This window comes from Temnothorax curvispinosus, unplaced genomic scaffold (genome assembly GCF_003070985.1).
Source record: "Temnothorax curvispinosus isolate PA1 unplaced genomic scaffold, ASM307098v1 QBEX01003323.1, whole genome shotgun sequence".
In the NCBI taxonomy this organism is placed as follows: domain Eukaryota; kingdom Metazoa; phylum Arthropoda; class Insecta; order Hymenoptera; family Formicidae; genus Temnothorax; species Temnothorax curvispinosus.
The window spans coordinates 131,279-158,715 of NW_020213103.1; the positions used below are offsets into that span (position 1 = coordinate 131,279).

At 38.2% G+C, this 27,437-nt stretch overlaps 1 protein-coding gene across 1 annotated transcript in view; it reads right to left on the reverse strand.

Annotated features, from left to right (window-relative positions):
• The window catches only part of LOC112452374, a 100,905-nt gene that overhangs the window by 14,574 nt on the left and 58,894 nt on the right, over positions 1-27,437 (reverse strand). The window contains exons 2-5 of the mRNA XM_025012540.1: positions 22,377-22,582; positions 15,812-15,947; positions 13,427-13,560; positions 5,641-5,881 (exon numbers count right to left, since the gene is read on the reverse strand). Of these exons, the coding sequence (XP_024868308.1) occupies positions 5,641-5,881; positions 13,427-13,560; positions 15,812-15,947; positions 22,377-22,582 (717 nt within the window). The remainder of the gene's footprint in view (positions 1-5,640; positions 5,882-13,426; positions 13,561-15,811; positions 15,948-22,376; positions 22,583-27,437) is intronic.

Sequence of the window (27,437 nt, forward strand, 5' to 3'; positions counted from 1 at the left end):
ATTATGGTTGCAACATCCATATAGTAGCTACCCTCACTAAGGTTAGGGCAACCATATGGAAACCATATGGAAACCATAGGTCACTTTCAGAGTACTATGGTTTCCATAACCCTTTTGTATGGATGGGCGAAAATTAACAGCATTATTCTGTTGTAGCAACCGTAACTTTTTCTCCGTAATAACCAGAGGGCAGCACCCGTCATTCCCAAAACGTGTTAGTGTATGCTCATCTTTGGTGTGTTTACAGTGTTGAGATTGCTCCAGCCGTGTTGACGTAAAATCAACTTGAAAGTTTTTTGCGACCGTAAGTAAAATTTTATTGTCTAATATTCAACGTACTGGACATGAAGCTTATATTTTTTCAGAATAGACCTTTATATTATCTTAAAGTATGTATTTTTACCTACCGCGTGCAATACCTAACCTTATGAATATCTCAAACGTGTCGGCCATGAGGCTGTTTGAAGTAAAAAAATGCCCTCGGGGCACGTTGTCACTACAAAAATAATACGTTAATTCAAAAATTTTAATGTCATAGGTGCAATTGGGATATGGTGCGCTCCTACAAACGGAAAACTGCGAGAGTAGTCGAGTATCAATAAGTTGCGCATTCGAGTGGAATTCTTGTATTTAGATTAAGACGAAAACTTCGTGCTTTTTGTACTTTTTTGAAATAAAATAAATGTTTCTGTGAAGGATTTTACTTTTTTACATTGCAGAGCACTATAATATATTGATATTTACGTTGAATACAGTTTGGATAACATTTTGCATGCAATTACATTTGATGTGACAACGTGCCCCGGTCACGGGGCACGTTGTCACAAGCGACCTGTCGTTATTTATTGTTATGTAACAACTATAGAGTAACAATCACACAAAATTCGATACTGTCCAATTGAAGCTGAGGGTTTACTCGAAATTTTGGCATATCAAAGTACTCTTAAATATTGAACGTAAAAAATAAAAAAAATATTTAACAAAATGTGTGACAACGTGCCCCGGTCTACCCTACAGTCAATTTTTTAAATATGTAAAACAATAGTTAATTAATAATTAAATATTATCATTAATTAAAAATTTAACATTAAAAAGATTGCAAAGTTTTATATTCTTAAAATTACAATCCTTATATAAAATCCTATCTTTACAGAAAGATTTTACGCACCAGCAATTTTTTATTTTTTAAATTGTAATTCTATGCATCACTCGTTATCTAAAATTATTTATGACTTTATGCGTAAGCAATTCTTTACTTAAAATTGTTTGTGATACAAGAAATTAATGTATGAAGAGAATATTTATTTTTTAGTCGATTAATCAATTTAAGTATGTGGATTTACTGTTCCAACGGGAAATTGCGTTTCAAGTTCGACAAATAATCGGCGCGCAGTTTGCTAAATACGTGTATAAATACAAAATTTATAGAAAAATATTATTATTAGGCTACTTAAAATTCGGCCCGACCGAAGATGAAATTTTCTCTATTTAGACAATTTATTGTCCTTGCTGTAATTTATTAATAAAAATGTTCCGTGCTTTGGCCATGGTGTATATCGAAAATAAATACTTGTAAAATAATATCATACAAGATAGACAGCTCATGACAAACTTAATACCGTGCTCATAATCGCGTTTTAAAAAGCTTATCTGAAATATTGTTCTTGACACATCACATAGTATAACAGATATATTTTGATAGTTAATTCGATATTCGTAACATCATATTTGTAATCGCAATTCAGTAAAGAAACTCGAACGAAGTTCGTCTTGAGACGGTCTGATCTCTATATTTTGCGGTCTAATGTTCGATTCTGGGGAGAGGAAAGCGTCAAGACTCGAGAACGTGTGATTTTAGTGGATTTTATCTTGTTCTGCCAAAAGGGAGCGACGTCAGCGCGGCGTCGCGCAGTGATGGTATAAAAGAGGTACAGACAGGACGTCGCGACGCGTATATTGCGCACGGAGTAAGCGAATGGTGCGGGTGCACACTCGTCTTAGTCCTAATGCCACGTTTATACGCTTCTTTTAGTACGAAGTAATGGTATCGACGACCGAAAGTAGGCACTGACGCCGTCGGCGTAGATGAAATCTCCGATCTCGGAGAGAGCGATATAGCCCGCGGCTTGCAGTTTTATCGCGCCTCCTCCGTACGGATATTGTCGGGCGACTCCAGCCCGTGAAATCTCTCCTGTAATCGTAACGACGTAAATCGTAAACGCGAGTTCCTCATTCGCTTCTCCGCGAAAGAGCGCATTACCAGGAACCGCCGCTTCCCGAAGGAACCATCCGGTCGCTCGTAAACGATTCGCCCTCGTCGCGACTTACACAGGCTTCTAAGAGAGATTTTTCCTCCCTCCGGTGTGTGTATTCAGGACGAAGGTTTCGATCCAAATTCGTCGAGTTGATCTACGATTAGCGACGAGACGAGAGTGTGCCCCCGGTACGGATTGAATTTACCAGCAACGACCGATTTCTCTGGGATTTAGGATATCGACATAAATTTATTTAATAGCTCCTTTGGGAGGTAGCAGGGGGAGGGGAGATAAATCTTACTTCTCGCGGTGAGAAACTTTTAGGTGTATTTGGTCTTCACAACTTTACGTTGTATCGTTCTCGACGATGTTTTTTTATGTTATTACGTATATAATCGTTTTGCGCCAACATTGCTATGTTCGTCGATTTTTTATACTTCTTAAATAAACGCGGTACGTCACGGAACCATATATATATACATATAGATAAAATAAATACAAACTGATATTTTAAAGTGTTTTTATAAATATTTCCTGTACATACGCCACGTGCGATGTGCGAGCTTCGGTGACACGTTAATAAAACCGGAGCGTTAATTGCTGAATTCCTCATTGATTAATAGCGCTGGAGGCGGAGGAGGACAGGACCTAAGTGAGCCGACAATTTCAGAGGCGAGAGAAATAGCTGGTCTCTCCGCGGCGCGGAGATCTTTACACCACGGAAATAATCCTGAGTCGTAATCGGTTGTGTTGTTCTTATTTTATTATTTAATATTCGTCACGCGCGATATTATCACGCGATAAAACGCGATGCGCCGCGCCGCGCCGCGCCGCGCCACCACCGAGATATTTCATTTGCGCGTCGGAGTTTTAATTAATACTCAAACACACTCTTGGATATATTTTACATAAAAATGGCTCTGCGAAGAATGGCTCTCGTCTGTTATACGGATAAATAGGCGCTGACAGGCGCGATCGATATCGGCCAACAAGCGATTTCAATTACATTTTGTTACCTCTTGTAATGAGGCGCAGTTTAATCATCGTTGAATTACGCGAACGGGGGAATATCTCCGCCGTGTACCTGTGTGTTTGTGTAAATTGCTGTTACCGACATTGTGATAAATGTGTACGCCACTCGCGCTGATACGATGGCACTCTTGCTATTAACGATCTTTATGGTGTCAATCAAATAACTTGGTAACTCGGCCTTACCCTCTCCACCCTCTCTTTCCCCATCATTGATTAATGGTTTTGCGGCGAGGGGATCTTCAGAAAGTTTTGCAGCTTTGTGTGCGTGGAGGAAATTTGGTGTGTATAACACGGCCCGCTATACCGTCCCGCTGTAATCCTCTCTATTTATAAACCGCTCGGCAATTTAAAAATCTTTAGAAAAATAGTGCAGTTCTTTATCAACCTTAAGTAAATCTCTGCCGGCAGAAAAGCGCATCCTCACAACTTCCTAACGTCGTCATGACACTTTTCCGGAGGTGTCCTTAGACGCGATTGAAAATCGCAAGGTGCAACGTACCTTGTATAATAAATCAGTTTTAACAGCGAGATTCAATATAATCTTGTGAAATTGTGCGCGAAAAGAATTTATAGTCTAACTCTCTGACGCGACTTTCATATTATTGATTGGTTTATTACATAAAGGCGTGCAGGGGCTCGCTGACCCATACGTTTACGAGAGATATCACTGTGAGTCATCCTTGCCGCGCTACTCGAAGGGGAACGAATTTGCTCTAGCAATGGCGTTCACGTGCGGCTGCATGCGCGACGGGGGTTGGAAATAAGACACGCATTAAATCGAAGTGACAGGCGCGTCGCGCGGAGTGACGCGATCGGGAAGACGGATGCGAGACCATTTTCTGTAACTGGATAACGGCTATGCTTTTTCAGCTAGAACAATCGTAGCCCCTACGTACGGTTCCTCGGTGACTTCGACTCGATACGGCTGCGAAGAGCACATAACTGTCGTTGGGCGACGTGATTCACGTAAAAGATTGCACACGGCCCGATACATTCATGGGGGGTCGCGGGACCATAAATGTTATTGTTGCTGTTAGCTTTATTACACTTGCCTCGAGAAACACGTTCCCTCCAAGAGCCGCCGCGTTTTGTTGTCCGCGCAATCGTATCTCGCGAAACTGCATACGACTATTCGAGATTAAATATTCGCCATGAGAGAGCTACGATGGGTTAGGGAGATTGCATAATATGTTTTATAAAATGCTTGCAAATCAAAACGATACACAGAGCTGAACTTGCAATATCAATATTGCGCGCGCGTATCGTATTTGTGAGTCACCATTATACGTCACAATCGAATACGCTTCTCGTTTCTCGTCTCTCGAATGCATTTCTCGTCTTCTTGTGATTCAGTAATTTTGCATTTGATAGAAACCTTTGTATTGTTAGACAAAGGATGAAAAAGCACGGCAGACTTTGTGCCTCGTTAACTTTGTGAGTGCGTGACTCGGTCGATTTGCCACTGCGTTACTCGCACACAGAAAGAGTATTTACGCCTACTCGCTCGTCGTTCCATTTGGCTTGATAAATGAACTTTGTTCAGTTCAATAATATCGCGCGCGACTCGCGTATAAGCACGCTTGACGATCACGCGCCACAATCGCGGCAGATATATCGAACTAATGTTCGCTCTGCAGTTCCATGGTTTTCCGCCGTCGGAGATGGCATGATCGTATTACTATCACGATGCTGCATTGATTCGATGTCACGAGTAAGCGCCGATATATATGATTCAGAAAGTATTCTCGCTACTGTGACGGACTTTCTGTTTACCGATGCTCCTAGTTTCTCTCTTGAAAAACATTAGTTTTCACGGAAACACGCCTGTAACGTCTATCTAAGTCAAACTTACGTGTTCGTTACAAGTTTGATGATAGCTATTTATTCGCTCGCGATCGCTGAGTATCTCGAAAACTTTCTAGAAAGATACACAGAGAAAAGAAAAAAAACCGTCTACAATTTGTCCAGTGTTCATAGTTTTCTAAGGCATGACGTATTATCACGTCGCTGAACCGAAATAACAAGATTGTAATACAAAAAATAGGAGTTTCGGAATTAAGTCAGAATAAGTTATTAGCATATTGCAAAGAAAAATAATTGCCTGATATCTCAAAACTCGACACAGTATTGGTTAATTAAAATTAAGTCCTGTTTTCTTCTTGATAAAATTTATAGATATGATTTTATTATTATCATGGACATGTGACTAGCTAGTAAAAATATTCAGAAAACAATAGAATTAGTTTTCTATATTAGAAAGAGAGACATATAATTTTTCCTCAACGATTAAAGGTGATTCTTAAAGATGACAAGATCAGAATAGAGTGGCACAGCGAAGTCGATGAATACTTACGATGGCCGTACGGTGGTGATTCGCCGGTGATGGATGCGATACGCGGCGTGTCCTCGGAGATTTCAATATCCGCCGATTTTCGATAAACGTCTGAAATGGAAGCCGTGCAGCGCAGATGTAAGTATCCTTTGCGAAACATACTGTTTATCACTTTAAACTCGATCCTCGAGACCGTAGATCGTTTCTCGTTTTCATGAGAGACACTGTAATTCCGTATCAGGTATAGCCCATTACTCTCGATCTGAAACAACAAGCGGCATGAATTAGTGCTTACTAGATTTTTTCAAGATATTTTTAGTGGCGCATTTAATGACAATTATATCACATTTTGTAATTTTAATCTTTATTGATTCTTTTCAACTTAATTGTATATTTGAATCTTTTTTATCGAATTACATAAAAGCTTTCAATGATAGAAAATTTATTGTACCGTAAAACTTTTATCTTTTAATATGGCACAAATCTTCTTGGAATAAGTGCACAATTCGAAAAGTACTTCGTTCTCGTACATAATTTAACCGAGCTATAACCGTCCGAGCTATAATCTCAAATAATTAATAGATCGCGTTTAGTGCTTATGGAAAGTCCTTTCATCATTTATTCTATATGTAACTGCGCGGGTATCGAAATATCTTCTACATTTACTATCGCGTTTCACAAAGGGAATTATTATTGCCGCCTGCTAAGGATATCATGCGGTTATGTTACCCTTAATGCAGCTTTGTCCTTTGTCTCACTCATTTAACGTAGCTGCGTCTTTTGTCTTCGTGAACAAGAGTAAAATGGAAAAAGGAAGTGCGCAATGAAGTCGGGAGGTCGCCCAGCGTTATTACTCCGAGGAACAAACGTGGATGCGTATCGAGTTTAGCTACAGTAACGTGATTCTATGTGATACGTGTACTATAAAATTTCATGGACTATAAAGTTAGCGTTGACACACGGCTTTTCTCCAGAGTTGTATTTTTACTTTTTACATATACACACAACCTTTCTAAATGCATCGCAGAGAAGAACGATCTGTTAGCATTTCAAAATATTTTCACAGTTCATCAATTTACTAAAAACACTCGTCTGTTTATAATGCGTACATGTTTTTTTTTATCGGGAATAAGATTTCGATTGTCTGGATACGAATAATTTGAATTCGTATCTTTAAATTTAAAATTTAAATAGAATTTAAAATCTAGTTATAGAACATTATATTAAAAAAAAAAAAAACAGAATATTACAAAACAGATTACAAAATGGAAATGCGCGCGATAGGTGATTAATGAACGATTATCTTTTATGGATGGCCAAAACAATAAAGAGTTGTACAGCTTAAAAGATTTTTGGTAAAAGTATCATTTTTGCCGTTTTTGAGTTATTAATGTACGCGTCAATGTCAGTCGCGTCGCAGCAAAAATATATAATGCGTTGTATGATCTGTAATAAATACACATAAAAGGGACCTTATTTTATATACGACCGAGGGACTACTTTCAAGAAGAATATATGGCCGAGAAGAAACGAATTTGTCTTCGATCGTCCGCTGTGTTACGAGAGAACAAGAACACCCTGAGAACTCCGAAGGCGACGTTATCATTTGTAGAACAAACAAGGACATACATCATGTCCGCGGGCATACAGTGTCACGTGCGGATACAGGCTACATCCATAAAGCATAAAGCATGAAGCTGATGCCATCACAGATGCCATCTTCTCTTACACCTTCTTTTTTTCTTTCTCTTTTTATACGTCACGAGAGTGCCATGCCGGTGGAATTTCTTTCGCGTACGTGTAGCCTCCGAGTCTAAAGTGCATTACCTACGTCACCTACGTTGCGATCTTCATATCGCCGAAAACGGATTTTGATGATGTTATTCGCATATAGATGTCCCTAATGTGAAGGATTGATTGACACATTGTTTAGCGCTATAGAGTTTCGGTTGCGGCTTGCTTTCGCCTACCTCATTGTCCTTGTAAACGTAATATTCTCTGCTTGCCGTGCGTACATTTTCCACATAGCATATACATTCCTACGCTGTACTGTAGATCTTGTGTTCCACAATAAAGCTACTATATTTGTCTCCATGTCTGGGAGCGTATGCGGATGGAATCTAATATTGCGTGTAGTAACTAAATTTACGCGATTATAAATGCATGATGCATGATTTTGAATATATAAGACACAGTTTATTGTACAGATCGTCATAATTTATGCGACATGGAAAATGTTGAAAAACAAATCTATTTATCAATTTACATAAATCCAAAATTTGCAAAACTATAAGTTTATTTCTCTACGAAATGTATTGCATAACTAAATTAAATTATATCCTGTATTTCATTTGGGTAATTTTTATTATTATTTTACATTATGAATTTTTTGTGTGTATGTGTGTGTGCGCGTGTGTATATAAGTGCGCTCGCACGCGTGCATGTATATATACACTGTATAATTTACTACGTAACAGTTTTACGAATATTTCCAACCGATCAGGCAGGAGAACTTTCGAAATGGAAATCAGGCGCATAGAAAACGCAGTGAAAGTCCGAAAATTGCATTCGAGTCTCGAATTTACGAGAATGCACGCGCTGTGCGACTAGGGATTATTTGCCCCGAAATATTGGTGGATGTTTCATATGCCGGGGCAAAGCTTTCCGGTGGAACGCGGGAAGCAAGGCGGAAATATTGGCGGCGAGAAAATATGAGTGAAAACTTGATTTGAGATAGGTGGAACCGAGGTAGAGTTTTCTTGGCAACGGATCAAGCGCATACTTATATACCTGCTACGCGGACAAATGTATGTGCTAGTTATGTACGTACTCACATGAGAGAAGAGAGAGAGAGAGAGGGAGAGAGAGAGAGAGAGAGAGAGAGAGAGAGAGAGAGAGAAACTAAAAGAGGATAAAAAAGAAGGATAAGCAGGTGGTCAATCAATGAAAACGATTTTCTAACTCACTAATCGGTTTTTCTGCATTACATGGAATCGTTCGCCTCGATAAGAGTTTTCTACGTTTTCTAAATGGACAAGTCTAGAACGAAATTCCCAGGAAAAGGAAGATTCCCGCCTCTTATCTTGGGCCTCTAATTTCTTTTCTTTTATCGACGTAAGAGTCGTTTAATTATCTTCGTCTGACGTCTCACGGGCGTTCCCGAATTAGCACTGCGCTTCACGGTATTTTTAATTCCTAATTGTTTTCTGGAGACATCGTGTTCATTGAAATTTATAAACGCAGTGATTTATTGACGCATGATATATTTCATTTTAATGAAATTGTCGGAAGTTATTATCAATAAATAAATCAGATTATATACAAAATAAATTAAGTAATACAATTTTGCAGAGTAAATTATACATTCATGATATTTTCGTTATAAAATTCTACAATGTTAATTTTATTTATTATTTGCCAATATTTTCTTAATAGGAAAAAGTCAGATTGAGATAATTAAACTATGACAAATCAGATTTAATAAAATATATAATCAAATGGAAATTATGGTTTGAAAATTATCTCATTAATATACATCAATGTCGATCAATGTACAACATCAATAAATTTATTGATTATAACATTAATATGTGTTACGTGCGGGCAAAATAGAAGGGCGATTAAATATTGCCGAATAATTGAATCGCGGGTGAATCAAACAAAAAGTGTGGCTGCAATAGAGGAAAAGTGCCCCGTTAGGACAACTATACGGAGGAAGTTGTCAACAATAGTGCTTAGAATCAAGGAAAGTAAGCGGGGTGACACACGTCATGGGTGTGACGGGAGGGCGAAAACCGAAAATAGAGAGGGGCGAAACGACGACCCTTGTGCACTTTCGGCCGGAATGCTTTCACCAGGGTGGAGCCATTGTTCCGCTCGCCGCCGGAAATGTGAATTTTCACTTACGCTCGTCCAAACGCGCGGTCGTTGCTTACTCCGCCTCGTTTTATTTCAAAAGCCAAGTGATTCAATTTTCACGCGCCCTTCCAAACGTGTATTTAAAATTGCTAGCACTCGTTCGTTATTACGAGCTAAGTTCGGAATTCCTTCAACACTAATATCCTGCTAATATTTTATTTCTGATATCATAATGTTCAATATCAATTCTTATTAGAATTTTTGTTGCAAATTAAATTAAATTTATAATATGGATTAGCACCATCAATCTTTACTCTATTACATTAAGATCACATAAAAACATTTCTCTGTATATTTTTTGATTTACTACAATAAAGAAGTAAATTATATATAATGAGCAAACTAAATGCGATAGCACAATTCACAAATTTAAAAATATTTTATTTGTAAAATAATTATTAAATAAACAAAATAATCTCGCTCGACTAAGCAGAAGCTAAATAATTTAAAACGGCCAATTTTCGAGCATTTACAAAATGTTAAAATTATATTTAATAATTTCAATAGTATACAGTCGTTATTACAACGACTGATGTATACTACTGAAATTAATAAATACCTATAATTTTAACATCTTGTAAATGCTTGAAAATTGGCCGTTTTAAATTATTTAAAAGAATTATTGTTTATGCATTATTGTTTAATTTTTACAATATGATTTTATGATACAATTATTTTGTATTGGTTTTAATGTAAAATATTATGTTTTATAAAGAATTAAGTTATTAGATAGTATAATTCATTACAAAATCAAAAATTTATTCATACAAGTTAAATATAAATCATTATATACACACATGTAGAAATATGTAGATAGATATTTCACAAAATATGCATGTATTACGAGAAATGTATTAAATAGAGAGAGAGAGCTATCAATAAAAAATTTAAAGACCTTTTATTATTCATATATACCTGGCTGGATCATTCAATTATTAACAAATCATATTAATTTCTTACAACGCGTACGTTCGCAATATTTTCACCCATCACGAGGATATGAAACGTTATCTTTCTGAGCGAGAGGCGATGTGAAATTCCAATCCGAGGCGGTAGAAATCAAATCCAGCAAGATTTGTTCGGATACATTCGCACATGGTTAAAGGGTACGGATGCCTGGTATGCAAATAAATTGTTATTTCGCGGTTTTCGTTAAATCAACTAAATTATTCCGTTAAATCGCTGCACCGCGCCGTTTCGCCGTGCTGACGTTTTCCCAGTTTCACCGGCCGAAAGTGAGTTACGCCGTTTCAATCGTCAGAATGAAAAGTGTCAAAGGACGGCATAAATCTGCTCGTTCAAAAACAAAGCGCCCGGCCTCTGAAAACGAATATTCAGTGGAAAATATCGCGCCTCTCGTGCCCCGGTTATTTAAATCAATGGTATTTTCTGCGAAAGCAATGGATCCGCTCGTCAAGATAAAGGCCCACGATATTGGTTTTTTCTTTTTCCATTTAACTCTAGATATAGTTTATATATAATATATATATTTAAGCTCTGTACATATATATAGAGCACAAATGTCGAGTCTGTTTTCTTATAAATGTGGAACTTTCCCGTTATGTCAATGCGATTAAAACTAAATTAAGTCATAAAGCAGCAGGTCCGCATAAAATACTGCGAATGAAAGTACGTAACGGCATAACTTGTTAACGCAGTTATAATGCCGATCTCGGGGAAAATTCAACGGAATACAATTTTAAAAGAAAGAGAGCGCGAGAAGGGGAGGAGTGAGAGAGAAGGAGAAAAATAGAGAAAGAGAGACGGGTACACTTAAAACATTTAATTGGGGCGTTAAGGGCAAAACTTCGTCGATGGATACATGGGGCACTCGATGATTGCAAAAATACGGATGAGCAACTATACACTTAATCCTCTCACCGCCTGTCTTTTACTTTTCTCTCTCTCTCTCTCTCTCTCTCTCTCCTCTTTTTTGTTTTTTTTTGTTTCTCCTAGTACGCGATCGTAGCTCGTCTGACGTTGCACTCAACAGGAGAGCTCTACAGATTACTAGCGTACGAAGCTTTTCCACTTGAAGGTTCCTCGAGATTTATCTACTTTATGGAACGAAAGGCCCGGGCACGTCTTTATAGTTAATCACGCGATCGTATAACACGCACGTATCTCGTTTGTGTTAGCTCAAAGTAGCCATGCAATAAGCTCACCAATAAGCTGTTACAATAATACAAAAGTACCATACAAACATATCTACGTGCACATACGCGTGTGTTATGGAACTTTCATTTTAATTAATATTTTCATTATGTCGAGTTTTGTGCTACAATAAACAGCTCATATACCGAGATTCTTGGATATCCGCGAGAATTTCAACAAAATCAAATAAAACTCGCGCAAATGAATGTTTTTTACATGAAAATATACGAATAACGAATAGCGATACAGAGAGCGAGCCCGATCTCAAATCTATCTATAGCAATAATTTGACCAATGACGAATGTACGCGTGTTTTGTTATGAGGGTGATTCAATTGAACGTAGTATTTTGCGCAAGAAATTATGCGTGGAGCTTTTCGTCCAAGCATCATGAAAAATTTATCGGAAATATCATGGTGATAGAAAAAATGTATGTGACAAGTTAAACACCATTGTACGTGAAGTACAAAAGATATTTACACGTGGGTATGCAAAATATATTCAAAATATCAGAACATTTAAATAATAATTCGCTCTCATGGCCGTTAAAAAGTGACGACGAAAATCAGACGTGTTGCAGCGTGAAATTCTAATTTCTGCGAATTAATTTTGCACGCTTTACAGCGTACTGTTGCAAAAATAAAAATATTTGATTGAACAAATACTTTGTTTTCACAGTAAGAATTAATTTTCATAGAACTTATTATATGAGATTAATATAGAATCTGCACATAAGCTAGTGTTTCTTTTGAAAGTGATATATAGGTCCACTTTTTAGTATTGAATTTAAAAAAAAAAGATAAAAATCAGTAGAAGAAATAAGCTTTAATTTATTTTTTTTTCAAAAAATTTGACTTATATCATTTTTAGACAAAACAGTTAATAATTGTTATTCATAAGAGAATGTGCACATCGAGAAATAATTTACTGGCAAAACGATTGGTCACGTCTCACGTCATCTTAATTAACGTCGATACAAATTAATAATTCTGAAATAAAATTCCATTCATGGATTTAGTTTATTGACAATCCTGTCGGCTATGCGAACGTGCACAGAATGTTCCAAAGTGACAGCAACTACAGTTCATCCTTTATTAAACTTCGATATTAAATTATGACGGTAAACTGGGGATATCAAAGTTTATATGAAATACGAATAACATATTTCGATGGCTTTTTATAGAACGGAAACATGCCGAAGCTGCGAAATTCCGTTTCTCCATTTTTCTATCGAAATTTCTCTCGCTCGCCATCCGTAACAGGGTATTTTTTTACGCAAAGCTACCTCTAGTATGACAGTTGGCACCATTGAATTTTGCAATTTTATAGCTACATTTTTAAAGATTTTCTATATAATAATTTTCTTTCCTTATCTAGGTCGATTATTTCTTCCCACCAGCTAATTCTGCTAATTGATCAATTTGCATGCGAAATCACGTTACGCGCTACCAAATTTGCTAGAAGCGCTGCGTCGAACGCGTTGCGATTCTTTTGTTTTAAATCCCGCGAATCGTAATCCCGATATCGGTGCGATACTCGAGGAGAGAAGCCCTCGAGTGAGCGATAGAGGAACGGCGGGATTGACGTAATGGAATGGGGGATGGGGGTGAAACAGAATGGAATATAGACGCGATTCTCGAGCCTTTCGCCGCCCGCGCAACTCTAATCATCCAGTAAGGTCACGTAGCTACGACTACGTCGAGACGTATATAGGATGGCAAGGAGGCGATACTTACGAGTTCTCCGTTGAGCTTCCACGTAACCTCGGGGGCGGGCCGGGATTTGCCTGAGGTGCAGTTCGCCTGTAGCGTCTCGCCCATTGCTATGCGCTCCTTCTCGGTACGAATCGCAGGATCCGTTTTTGGGGCGTCTAAGGCATAATAATTATGTCGTTTAGCACATGCGACTGCTGCCACGGCACTAACTCGACACCTGGCGACACGCCAACGGCGCCGGGGGCGTCACATAGAGCGTACCGGAAACACTTGAACAACGACCCCCGTCATGCTTGATACTGACGACTAGGGCTAGTGTTTCCAACGTGTCCCCCGGGCCCCGACACCGCTGCTGCGCGCATTTTGTTTAATAATTTGTAATCTACGTCACGTCGTGATATCCCTACAGAAGCTGTATGTGCTTATTTGATATACGAGATTTTCCCTCGCGCAGAGACAGCTGGGTGTAATAGCTTACGAATAATAATATATTCTCCTTCAGAATTTCGAATTCTTAAGAAAATTACGGTAAAATATTTACCGTAATTATGTCCATAATAATTTGGTCGCTATTAACCCTCGATCTGGTTACTCTATACCCTATCATAACTTTCTTATCGCACGTACTTTAGAGATATTAACTTGCTGAGAATTTTACTTTTTCATCTAGACTTAATCGATCGTGTTCTATAAAGCTTTAAAAAATATAGCAAATATTTGTGTATATTATATCTATATAAATAAAACGGTAAACATCCCGTTTAGGGGACCCACCTCCGATGGCCTTGACCTTCACATATGTTGTCAAGGTCACCCTCCTGAGTGACCTTCAGAAGGTTTTAGTCGGGGGTCGCTTTTAATTAAAAAGTTATAAACAAAAAAAGTTTCAAAAATATAGCAGTTATTTTAAGTACTGAGAGGCATAAACGACTAATATTACGTTTTTCTTTAAAGCAGAGAATACTTTATTTCGCGAGAAAGTCGCTGCTTTACCAAAACACAACATTTAAAGCAGTAAATTGTTGATAAATTGAAGTCTTTTTGTTAAAGCAGAGAATACTTACATGGGTTAGATGACGCGTTTTAAACAGTTGAATACTTTTAAAGCGCGTCATCTAACTCATGTGGCATCTCGCATATTAACTTTCCACGCATGAAAAGTTCACGCATACACTTTTCACGCGAACCGAGGTTCACCCACACCCCCCCTGCTTTCGGGGGAGGTGCGGTAGCCCCGAAATGGTTTACGCATGGGTTAGTTGACGCGCTTTAAACAATTAAGGGCCAGTTTCACAAGTGTTGGTTAACTTTTAATCTTAGATTAACTCACTCTTCATCTTTTTCTAAGGGGGACGTTAGAAGGAGACGAAGAGTGAGTTAATCTAAGATTAAAAGTTAACCGACACTTGTGAAACTGGGCCTAAATACTGTTAAAACGCGTCATCTAACCTATGTAGATTAGTGACGCGCTTTAAACAGTTAAATACTTGTAAAGCGCGTCATCTAACCTACATATTTTCCAAACTTTTTTTGTTAATAACTTTTTAACGAATAACGAGCGACGGCTAAAACCTTCTGAAGGTCACTCGGGGTCATGACCTTGACAACATATATCAAGGTCATTGAAATCGGTGTGAGGTCGCCAAACTTTTTTTTGTTAATAACTTTTTAATAAAAAGCGACCCCCGACTAAAACCTTTTGAAGGTCACTCAGAAGGGTGACCTTGACAACATATGTGAAGGTCAAGGCCATCGGAGGTGGGTCCCCTAAACGGGATGTTTACCAATAAAACAAAGTCGGGTTAGTTACACCATTTTTAACTCAAGAACGGCTGGACCGAATTTATATTACAACCATATAAAATAGGGGTAGAATTTTCTGGCGAGTGCTATAGAGTGTATAGTTTTTTGTTACCGATCTTCTGGAAACCGGTTTTTCTAATTTGTTTAATTCTTACACGAAATAATTAACCGAATCTTGGAGAGGGAGAGGGAGAGGAAGAGAGAGAGACTATTGAGTGAGATTATTTGCGTGTATTATTACACATGTCCTCCGGGGCGAAGCCCGGGTAACCAGCTAGTTTTAAATAAAATAAAAATTCAAAGGGAATTACAAGAATATCGGGAAAAAAAGCACTGATTTAGTGTTTATCTATTAAAAATGGGCTACATGTATCTTATTGGAGCGTCATAAAGCACATCGATTTTGTTTAAATCTTGTCTTACAGTCGATCGTTGATCCCTATGTTGCTTACGAAATGTATCACTTCGAAATCGAGTACCGAGATAAACGGAGAAAACGCGTGTATATTTCAGACAACCCCGGAACGAGCGATTTATCTTCGACTACTACGGAAAAAAGTTAAAAAAAGACATTTTCAACAGTCGACACGCGCACGTACTTACCGACTACTTCCATCTTGGCCCTTTCGATCAGCGTGTGGTAGGAAGGGCTGCCTGCGGACACCTCGCACTTGTACATCCCGGTAAGCTCTCTGGACACGTCCACCAATGTTACGTCGTGCGAGTTCGATTTGGAGACCTGTAAAACGCGAAGCTTGATGTACCGTACTCCACCTATGCCCCGTTCTCCACCTTCGCCATTTTGATCTTTCACTCCACGATCCGTCTCATCCTTTCGCAGCCTGGTTTTTAGCGGCGCCGTTACGCCGCGCAACGAAAAGTTTCGACATTTTCCACGATAGAGATTCGCGTCAATAGTTAGGGACGCTCCCGCGGACAACCGCAATTTTCCAACCTTCTATCACGCGGAAGGTATTCTTATGCAGATAAAATTTGCCGACATGAAATTATTTTCGCGTGATCTCGTAAGAATTCATACAGAACTTTAGCGAACGTCTACATTTAACATTTTCCAATGTTGCTCCAATTAAACTTCATGCTCAGCGATCTTCCCGAGTTGGGAGAAAGTTTGTCGAAAGCAGTGAATAAGACGCGAGGAATATTCATTACGAATGGTTCACCGCCTCCAGGTTAGTTAACGTTCTTTTATTCTGCCTCGCGATAAGGTTGTCGCGATTACAAAATAGCAAGACGACGGAAAAGTAAATTTTTGTGGAATTGGTTATCAGTCGTGCTTGCACTTAGTTATCCCGTCGCGTCTACCGGTTTGGATAGGAGAAGGAAGACGGTAATAAGTATTGATCGTGCATTCGGGCAACTTCGCTAAAAGCGCGGATCCCGGTGAAACTGTCACTGAAGAGTAACGCCGTTCGCGAAGATTCCTTTCAAAACGACATTCCTCGGAATGCTTTTACAGACGTTTGAAGGAGGTGGGGGAGGGAGGGGGAGATCTGACGGTGCGAGATATAGATTACAGCACGGAAAAGAATTTTTTATCGAAACATCTTTGGTGAAAGCATCACGTCTTATTGTTAGCTATCTCTTAGGTGTCGGAGAACAAAAGACGAAAGTTTCTTGTCTTCCAATATCGGTGACATATCACTGATTCGAAACACGTGTATATATAGCGTCTACGTCAGAAATAACTTGGCAGCGTGCTTTGACTTCATATGCTACTTTCCGAATATGTCGAGAAAACATGCATATTTACCACGAGAACTTCGCAACGTGAACTTTTTTCTGAAAGCGTTAAAATTTTATATAAAAAGTTAGCACTGAAATAAAGCCATGCTTAGCAAGTTTTGAACGAAAATAAAATTAAAGTGAAGTATAACTTTGCAATAGCTTAAAAACAAATAATGATTTAGAAAATACAATAGGGACATATATTGATGAGCAAAATAATAGGAACAGATATTGTGATAAGTTGCAACTCTAATTTAATTATTTATACTTATAATTGAATTTTGTGGAATCTTTTTCTCTCTCGTATTATTATCAGCGATAAATAAATTGACGTCTTATTACAAAGAAATTTCGTTCTCTTTAAAAAAATTTCAAATTTGCGAGGATTAATCTAGCGCCCGTATCTCTTTCTCATTCGATGTCCGCGTCAAATCCTCCTGGTATTAAGCATCGCCGATATTGCTCTGCATTTTGTACCGCTGATCGATTTTACATCCGAGCCTTTCCACGTTTAAATCTGGATCCTACGATCCGTCCGTGCTCGTTTCTTTTTGCGACACCGCTCTCTTCCTCTTCGCAGGCATTTATATTCATCGCGGCGAGCGTCTCCGCCTCCTTTACAAACTATATCGGATGAGGGGACAGGTCTTTTTCATCGTTTCTTCCGCTTCTGGCATCGGCATGGACGAGATGCTCGATGAAAAATAACATTGAAAAGGGTTGCGAGTATTCGGATCTGCCGGGGCGGAAACTGCGGCAGACACGTGTTACCTCCTTTATGAAAAGTGTGAACATGCATCCCATTTTTCAGTCCGCATTCTACATTCTTGATTAAATGAAGTCACACGAGCGTTACATACATGCATGTACATACATAACGTATGTTAAAATCTGGTACCGATTTAAATTTAAATGGCAACATAAAGATTTCGATATTGTTCATATATCGCATATTAACTTTACTTTTAAATATCAAATCTGAATTTGAAGAGAAACATCTTAATATATTTGATAACATTAATAGATTTTAAATAATCAGTAATGAATAAATTTTTCACGTCAATAAATTAATTTGCATCATTTATATCGGAAAATAAACATTTCTAATGCTACGACAAAATGCTTTCGCAAATATCGCTTGTACTCAAGTAGAATTATACTCAACTATATATGTTTAATACTCTTTTTTTTCTTTAAAAGCCCGCGCGGCAGCAATATTCGAGATTTTATTCTTTGTATTTGTTAAAACGCTACGAGGGTACAAGCGAGCTATTCTCTCTCGATTCATCGATTACATCGCAGTAACAATAGCTCAATACCGTTACAAGGTATTACGGACCATGACTCACGTGGAACAAATATCGCCTATTCTTATATCGACTGAAAATACTCGGTTGGAGATATACGAGCCAATCGGGATAGACGATAGAAACTTAATCGAATAGTGAAAAATTATTATCCTAAATCTTCGGGCGCGCACACGAGAGAGCGGTGATCGCATCTCACGTACGTTCCTACGAAGCCATTTCTCCGTCGAGTTTAGCTTGGCGATAACGCGACGATAATCGGCAAGCGGAGTATTGTTAAGTGGTCCTATAAAAAGACGAGTTCACCGATATGGCTGCTACACGATCGCGGTAAAGCGGATAGTGATCTCATTGTAACTGCCGCGACATCGGAAGCGAATGACCGCCAAGATGCCTTCCGAGTCCACTATCGGCTATTTGCCGGCATTGATCGTTGTAAATTCTCCGTGTAAAGATTACGCGGATATACTTGCTGTTCTATCTGACTCAGGATGCTTTATACGCTCATGAAAATTCCCAGCCTGGGTTCCTATCCTGTCTCTCAGCTCGAGCCGAGCTTAAATCTTGCTCTACTCTTATACTCCTACGTGTGTCCCGCTGTAATTCACCGAGCAGTCATTCCCCGAATTAATGTTCATTCGTTAAATTGTTCTAGAAGTTATGCATCATGTGGGGAATCGCCGACAGTTTAATGTTACTAACCATCCCGCAATCGGGTCTTTCCGAAATGACACTGTTAATGTAATAGGGATTAGAGATGCGAAAATCATGTTCCGGTGTCACTTTCTCAAGCGTATTGCGAGGAGCGCAGAGTGAGAATCTTGTAAAATAAGACTCCAAATACAAAGTTCCAGACAGTTGGAAAAATTGAATCCTTGCTGTCCCACTTGAATGAAGAATCGTCTTCAGATGAAAGTCCCTGTATCTGTAACGTCAGCGTCACTTTGTCACAGCTTCTCTCGATAAGTTTCTTTTCCCATATCATTTTCCTCCTCTCATCACCCTTGTCTCACGCTTAGAAATGTTCACGACTCCAGAAGTCACCTGACACTTTTCAAGCGAATTCCACCTCGCTTTTCCACCACTATTTCCACGTTGCCTCTTGCCTGTTCCTTGATCGCCTCTCTCTCTCTCTTTCTTTCTCTCTCTCTCTACCATCTTGTCTTCCTCTGTTTTTCTCACCCTCAATAATTCATTTACACTTCCATACATTATGCTCCTCGCTCTCTGCAATGTTTTACCGATTGTCCGATCACGTTTTCTCCCGCCTGTCCTCTTTATCCCTCACCCTGAATCAGCATTATCTGCTATATCATCTTTCACATCCCTTCTCTACGTGATGCTTTTCCTCCCTCTAAACTTCTGGCCCACATTTGCGGTCTGCACGACCACCTCTTTGTCCTAATTATCAGTGAAGCACGTTACCGATCCCACGAGAGTATTTTCCTGGAGAGGACTTCCTTTGAGTCGTCGAACAAAGGACTACGGGACAGAAAGCAAAAAGGAAGCCAGCGCTGGACGCTATTAAATGTACACGCTATACCGCGGTTATATACGTCTTCCTTACGCGTGCGGTGTTCCATCTAATTGAAAGATATTTATTAACGAAATCATATTGCAAACTGTGAAATTTATAGGAAGAGAGCGGATGTCAGCGAATGATTGGTTAAAAGTTAAGTTATCTTTTTCTTAAATATAAATATATTGAGATTTTCTGTCACATATGTATCTCTCAAGTGTCGACTAAAATCAAACCTTTTGAACTCTGTTAATTTTACGTAAAAAATATATACGAAAATTTGAAGCTAAAGAAAAAAACGGAAGGTTAATAACATTGAAACTACTAATAATCACTAGTTCCAATAAATCTAGAATAGTTCGTTAAGCTATACATTAGAATTCTTAATCGCTACATATAGATTTAAGTCATCGCATATTTATTAAATTAATGTAAAATGTACGTGAATACATTGCAATGCCAGAAACTCTCCGCGTTTCTCATATATACTCAATAGAAGCAAGCATGCATCTAGGATTAATCTCTAACATTTTTCTTCGACGCGCGCGCGAGAACGTTATACAAACCTACAGGATATTGCTTTCGCGCCGAGTGCTCTTTCTTGCGGAAAGGGGGATTCCATTTTCTCGAGCGTCGGAAAATTTAAGGAGAGTCGCACCTTAAGAGGACGCGAGAAAAAGGGACGCGAGAGCGGGCAGGACGAGCGAAAAGGGGGAGGGGGCAGATTCGCGACGCGATTGCGGCGACGTTGAATCGACGTCCGTAAAACACGGAACTCGCTTGACCCAGGTTCAAGCCGTGTCGCGATCGTAGTACATGCCATAAATCAGTCTATCGATTCTCTTCCTCCACCCGGCACCCGCGAAGAGGAAACTTTTGCCTTCGTCGTGGCCATACCGGCGGAAAAATGGAGGCACCCCCGATGCATGGGAGATTAGAAAGGGCGGATGGGGAGGGGGAGAGGAAAGGAAGATCAGTTGTCCAGGGAGCAGGCAAGAAGTTTTGCCTTCGGCAAGAGAGCGCGACCAGATCTTCTCTCTTATCGAATCTACTTACAGGCTGTGTTTTCCGTAGAAAAATAGATTACGGTCGGATCGGGGCGCGAGTCGCAAAAAGATAGCTCGTCGTTTACTCGCGAGCGCAAAAATCGGGCCGGCTTTAGTTCTTATCTCTCGACGACTCTTCAAAAGAGAGAGAGCTCGTTTGATAAATGGATCTAACAGCGCATCGATATGCGCATCCCTCGGAGGAATACAATTTATGATACACGTCATACAGCGAGAATACAACACGTTGCGATTTAAGATATTAAGCAATCAAACTTCAAGTTTCTTTGTGTTATTTAAGTTACGCAAGTCGTTTTGCTGAAACTTGAATGTCGATGATTAAATTCAATATAACAATATAAAATTGTTAATTTCGAAAATTGAAACTTTAATCTTATTTATTTAAGTACGGCGTAGGATTTTTTTCATGGATTTAAGACTGATTTCAAGCAAACTCCGTGTGTAATGTGAACACCATGGTATTACCGAGATTAGTATACCTAGTAAACTTTTACGAAAGTATTATTAAAGGGATAAGTTCTTTATCAAGTTGTAATTGAGAAGTTGTAATAAAGATAAACCTGCTCGGTGATTTGGTTATTACTTTAAGAGGGGCACTGATTAAACTCAATCTGAAATATGCGGGACGTCTCAGAATCATCTTATTATTTTTCTTAGCTACTGATTATTTGAACAATTTTTTCACAATTTGATTATATGCAAACTTTATTCATATTTTAACACTATGCGGACACCGTGGGTCTTTTAAGACACAGTCGATTTTTTTTTGTATTTTACAGTTTTCTCCTGACGTTTCAACACTTAAAAAAAAATTGCAACAGTTCCGGCCTTATGTAAGTATAGAAATAACTTTTTGAAACCTTAAAGATAATATTTAAATTTCTATAGATTTTTTTGTAACACAGAAACGCTTTCGAAAACTCTCTGTAGACTCAAAAGTCCCAGGGTGATTGATTTTTTACTCAATTGAATCTATAATTGCAGAAAAAATGTAGGAACTGAGGATTATTGCTCTTTACAAAAGATGAAAGAAATTTCTGAAACATTTCATTTTTTCATAATTAAATAATTGAAATTTTTGGCGAATTTTATACTCTTAAAAATGTTATTCAATCTTAAATAATTCAGATAAATTTTTTGTTCTATCAATCAGTGATTGCAAATCTATTTTACCATAACTCGACTTTCCCTAAATGATGAGAATTTTCACATATTTATATTTGTTCATAAATGTACGATATTTGATTTTAAACCAATGTTGGCCAAACGTATGCCAGCCGTATACATGTATAATTGCCGAGTCAGATATCTATTGTCTATGTCCTTCTTTGTTATGTGAAAGTCAAATTATAACGAGCGCGAAAAACGGAGTCATCCTTGTACGCTGAAAGAGGGTAAGGTAGTGAAACTGACGTGCACCGCGAAAATATTTGCGAAAATTTTGCGAATTTTATCGCACCTGGGACTCACTTAATATTACTGTATTTTATATATAATAAATATACATTGACACTACATAAATTACTTACATTGACTTGTATGTCAGACACTTTGTAAGTGGCGTAGGGTGGTTTGCGGTCGGGGTTGAAGTGATAAAATTCGTTATCATTGAAAAGCCATTGTATAGAGTACAAAGGTAAGCCTTCCAGATCGTAATGGCATGACAATGTTACGGTATCGCCTGATCTCACCATGGTCGGTACGTTTATCGTCAGATCTTTCAAACCTGTTGCACCTGCAAACAATAAAAAAATCTCGCTATGAAAGACGTTCGATCGATGCGTATATAATAGTATTTCTTGTTTATGTAAATGAAGAGTATTTATTGACATTGAATCATAATGTACAACAATCGTGATTAGAATTCGCAAAGTGCTCACGGTTCATTCATTATTCTAGCAATGCATTTACGTATAGCTAATAGACGTGTTTGATTGATGCACGCTATCTCTGATTTTAGGATTAAGCGCCGGTTAAAAAGTGGGACAGTCATAAATAATTCAGGTAAATTTTTTATGTCATTTTTCATCAAATTTTTCAACGTTTTAATTTGTGACGTGATTTAATGTTCTATCGATCAACGATTATAAATCTATTTTGCTACTAGTCGATTTTCCATAAGCGATGGAAAATATCTAAAAAAAAACTTTAGATATTTGAAGTACGCTTTATGGAAAATAGCAAACTATATACAAACTACTTTAAGTATGCTTGTATATACTTTATTTAATTTTTGGTCAATTTTAAAAAACACGTAACAATTGATACAAGCAGTAATAAATACAAAGTTTATAGAGTTGCTTTTTAAAATTTTACTTTCTATACGATCAATTAATATGCACATTATTTGTGTAATTCGCACGTTTTTTCTAAATACAGTACTTATCTACATGCTGATATAAGAGATTGCGATATTAAACGTTATTAATAATAACTTATTAGTAATATGATTTTATTGATTATGTTCTCTCTTCGGATTATGTATTTAAATGCATGAAGGTAAAAGTATAAAATTGTAAAATAATAATTTTTCAAAAGTTTATTTGTTGTTGCTGAGCTAGGACTGATATTTCCGTTCAGTTGTGTTTTATTATTTGATAGGATACTGAGAGAACGAGGAATATATTCCTGGAGAGACATTTCTCCTATATAAGATTAAGCCTATACCAATCCTATTTCCATTCCTTTTTCCATTTCGCGAGGAAAGATATTTTGCTTTCTAAGCACGATTCCGCGCAGAGAGAACAGTTTTCAAACTGCAATGTCATCAAATCAAGCAAGAAATAATTTAAATTGACTTAGCATCGACAATTATATACGAGTTCATCGATAGAGTAATAGGATATATTAGGATAATAAGAGAATTTATCTTAAAAAAGCATGATTTTGTTATTATTAGAATTAATCTTTGAAGAAAACGAGAATGATTATTGTTTGATTGATACAATGACATATAATACGTATGTTAATTATTACAATTTGTAGAAATTGACTGAAAATTTCATTAACATGGACACTATTATCTACTTATGGAGGATAACAGATCTATTATCGTACACAATTAACTCAATTAGCATAACTGATTGCGTCTCGTCAACGTTTGTTAAAGTGCTTGATCGAACAATATTATAGCATAATATATGTAATTTTCGGTGTAAAAACTCTATTGGCGCGATTAACACCAGCAATACATGCAAACTCGAGAGAGACAGCATTACATTTCTATATTTTTTGTACTATCACGCCAGGATTACGCGCTCTGGAGCAATAAATGCTGATGAGAATTATATGCTTATAGTAAAAACGGCGAAAGACGGCGCTTTTGGCACAACTTACACCGCAATCGTGATGCGGTACAAGTTAATTTTAACAATCCATTTTTCTTGAATCTTGCTTGTTCGTTTTCTGAAATAAAATAACGGGACGATAGATAGAGATAGAAAAAAAAGAACTCGCAAATGATTGTCGCGATCGGAAAACGCTTTACTCGCGCTCAGAGCTCTTGCAGTCGCGCAGAGCGTCTCGAGATCTCGACGGCGCCGCGGCATCGAAATACGGTTGTCTTTTGGTAATTTCCAGTCGAAACCCTTGCGGTCATCGGTACTGCCGCCGCCGCTTTCCCATCGATTTCGAGACGCTCCGAATCCTATTCCAGCCGAGCGATCAAAGCGAAAAGGCAGTCGACAGCCAGTGGCGGCGGCGCCTCTATTACCGTCTAAGAAAGGGAACGAGACAACTACGATCCTCGTGCACGATCCTCTTTGTCCATCCCCTGGAGAAACCAATTACAAAGAAGGAAGCGCGCTATCGCGCGCCGCGCGAGTTAAATTAATTCGATGTACGTGTTAGTATTGGGTTAAATGCTTTCGATAAACTTTGCCTGAGCGCCTCGTAAAGGACGCCACGCGTTTGCGGTACAACTTATTCCGAGGTAAACTTTATTCACGCCGTCAAGCTAGCCTGGGAAGTAGAACTCCCGGCGGCCGCAATTCCGTAATTAGTATAATAAATAATCTAGTGCGAGAAACGGAGAGCGAGAGAGAAAGAGAGAGACGTAGGAACGTTTACATAACGTAGGTGCATCTCCCGCATGTAACGTAGCACTCCTTGAAATGGGATAAAAATGCATGAAACGTGCGCCGCATAGGATGCACTCTCGCGAAACGTGGAAACATAATGCTTTCCCTACCGCGCGCGTTACCTACGAACCTTAAATGGATTCATAATGCTGCCGGGGGACGATCGTCGACATTACTGCGCGGCGATTAAGTTAGCGACGACGCTTTATCTCGCTCTCTCGTCGCGTATCTCACACTCGCTAATCAGATGGAGATTTACGCGAATCTTAAATGTGGCGTCGCGATGCAAATCTAGACTATCTAGAGCAACTTACTCAACATTCTTGTACACAAGTTAGTCAGTTAAATAGAATAGAAACTTGTAATATTTTTGCGTTTCCTCAAAGTTTCATCAGTTATATCTTGAATTTATGTCGTATTCACCGTTTCGCGTAATGACGGATCATCGCTCAAGCGACACCTCTCGCACTTCTAACGTGGAATTGCATGGGCGAGCAAATGGAAATGCATCTTCGCGAAATAGCCGGGCGTAACCGTGCATACCGGTGGAACGTCACGATTAGACATTTCGCATATGGCGGCACACGATGCCCGCGAGACATTTAGTTGCTCGAGGAAGTGTTTTGGCGTGCCGGTCACTGTTTATTTTCGCCATTAAGCCGGGGAAATATGGGGGTTAACTACTACCAAAAGCCCCAGATCGGTGATTAAGCAATAAATAATTCCAAAAGGCACGGAGTGTCGCGCACTAAGCCGCGCGCACAGATAACGCACCATTGTGTGCGCTCGATTCCCCGTGCTTTTTGAGAGCGTAACGGCAGCGTAATTTCCGCGAAAGAGCAGGAGATAACATGCAAATGCTGCGACATCTCGTTTCGCAGAATGCTCTCGATACTGTAGCAATTTATTATCCGTAAAAGGGCGGGAGCGTATAAATTTACGTATAAATATACGTAAAAGAGATATCACGTCCAAGTAGGCAGATAACTAGATTGATTCATACCGGCAAAGTTAAGGCTGTCACAAAAACGATGCCATCTCTCTTCTTTCTTTCTTTCACCCTTCATCAGAGAGAGGGAGTACCTTCACGATATTAATTTCTTTTTCCCCAAAAAAATTCCCTCTTTAATTAACGTCAAAAAGAACCATAAACCATTTTTGTTACAGTTGTGGGGTTTATTTTCTTGATAGCTTGTTTTTCTGCAAATACTTATAATTAAACGATTTTATTTTGGAATGAGAAGTGATTGTTCGATGATTTACGATGTTAAATCTTTTGTAAGATTCATAATATACTGATGCAGATATTACAATACATATTGTTATACATCTTTTCCAAATATTTATATTATTTAACAGAATTTATTTTATATTACATATTGTATTTGGTCGGTCACATATTATCTAACAAGTCATCACTTTCACAGCCAAGTGGAATAAAAGAAAATTACGCCTTCGGGTCACGGTTGTTTTTTACAGCAATAAAATAAAATACAATAAAATAGCAACAACAATAAAATACAACCAGTTGTTGTATTTTATTGTTTTTCTTTTTATAGCTTTTGACTTGATTACTTGGTGTATCATTTATGACACCTGGCCTACGTGGTTAGGTTCTAGATGTATCGTAAATGATACACGTGAGAGTGTTAATAAGTATTAATTTCTATTGCTTTCTGACAGTGTGACTGTTAATTTTATAATATTAGAGACTAATAATACTAACAACAACAATTACATTAAAGTTCAGTAACTTTATTAAAGTGCAAGAGATGAAAAATGTTATACATGAAGTCAAATGTGATAGAGAAAAGTATCTTAAAAGGTAAGGCATCAGCAATAATGCTGTGTATAAAGCTATACAATCCTATAATATAATATAACTAGCATGCCCCGCCGGGCTTCGCCCCGGAGAACATGTGTATTAAAACACGCAAATAGTCTCTCTCTCTCTCTCTTTCCCTATAAGATTGCCCTTTCCAAAAAGATTGGTAACGAAAAATTATATACTTTATAGCACTCTCCGGGAAATTCAACCCCTACTTTATGTACAATTCTTTAAGATTCGGTCATTCCGAACCGGTTTCCAAAAAGATCGGTAACAAAAAATAGTACACTTTATAGCACTCCCCGGGAAATTATACTCCTTCTTCATGTATAATTTTTTGAGATTCAATCAATTATTTCCCTAAAAATTGGAAAAATTAAAAAAACCGGTTTCCAAAAAGATCGGTAACAAAAACTGTACACATCATGGCACTCCCCGTAAAATTCTACCACTACTTGTCACCACTACGGTCAATAAATTCCCAAAAAATTGAAAAAACTTCCGTACCGGCTTCCAAAAAGATCGGTAACGAAAAATTATACACTTTATAACACTCCCCGAAAAATTCTGCCCCTGTTTGATCTATAATTCTTTTAGATTCGGCCAATTATTTCCCAAAAAATTAAAAAAATTAAAAAAACCGGTTTCCAGGAAATCGGTAACAAAAAACTATACACATAGTG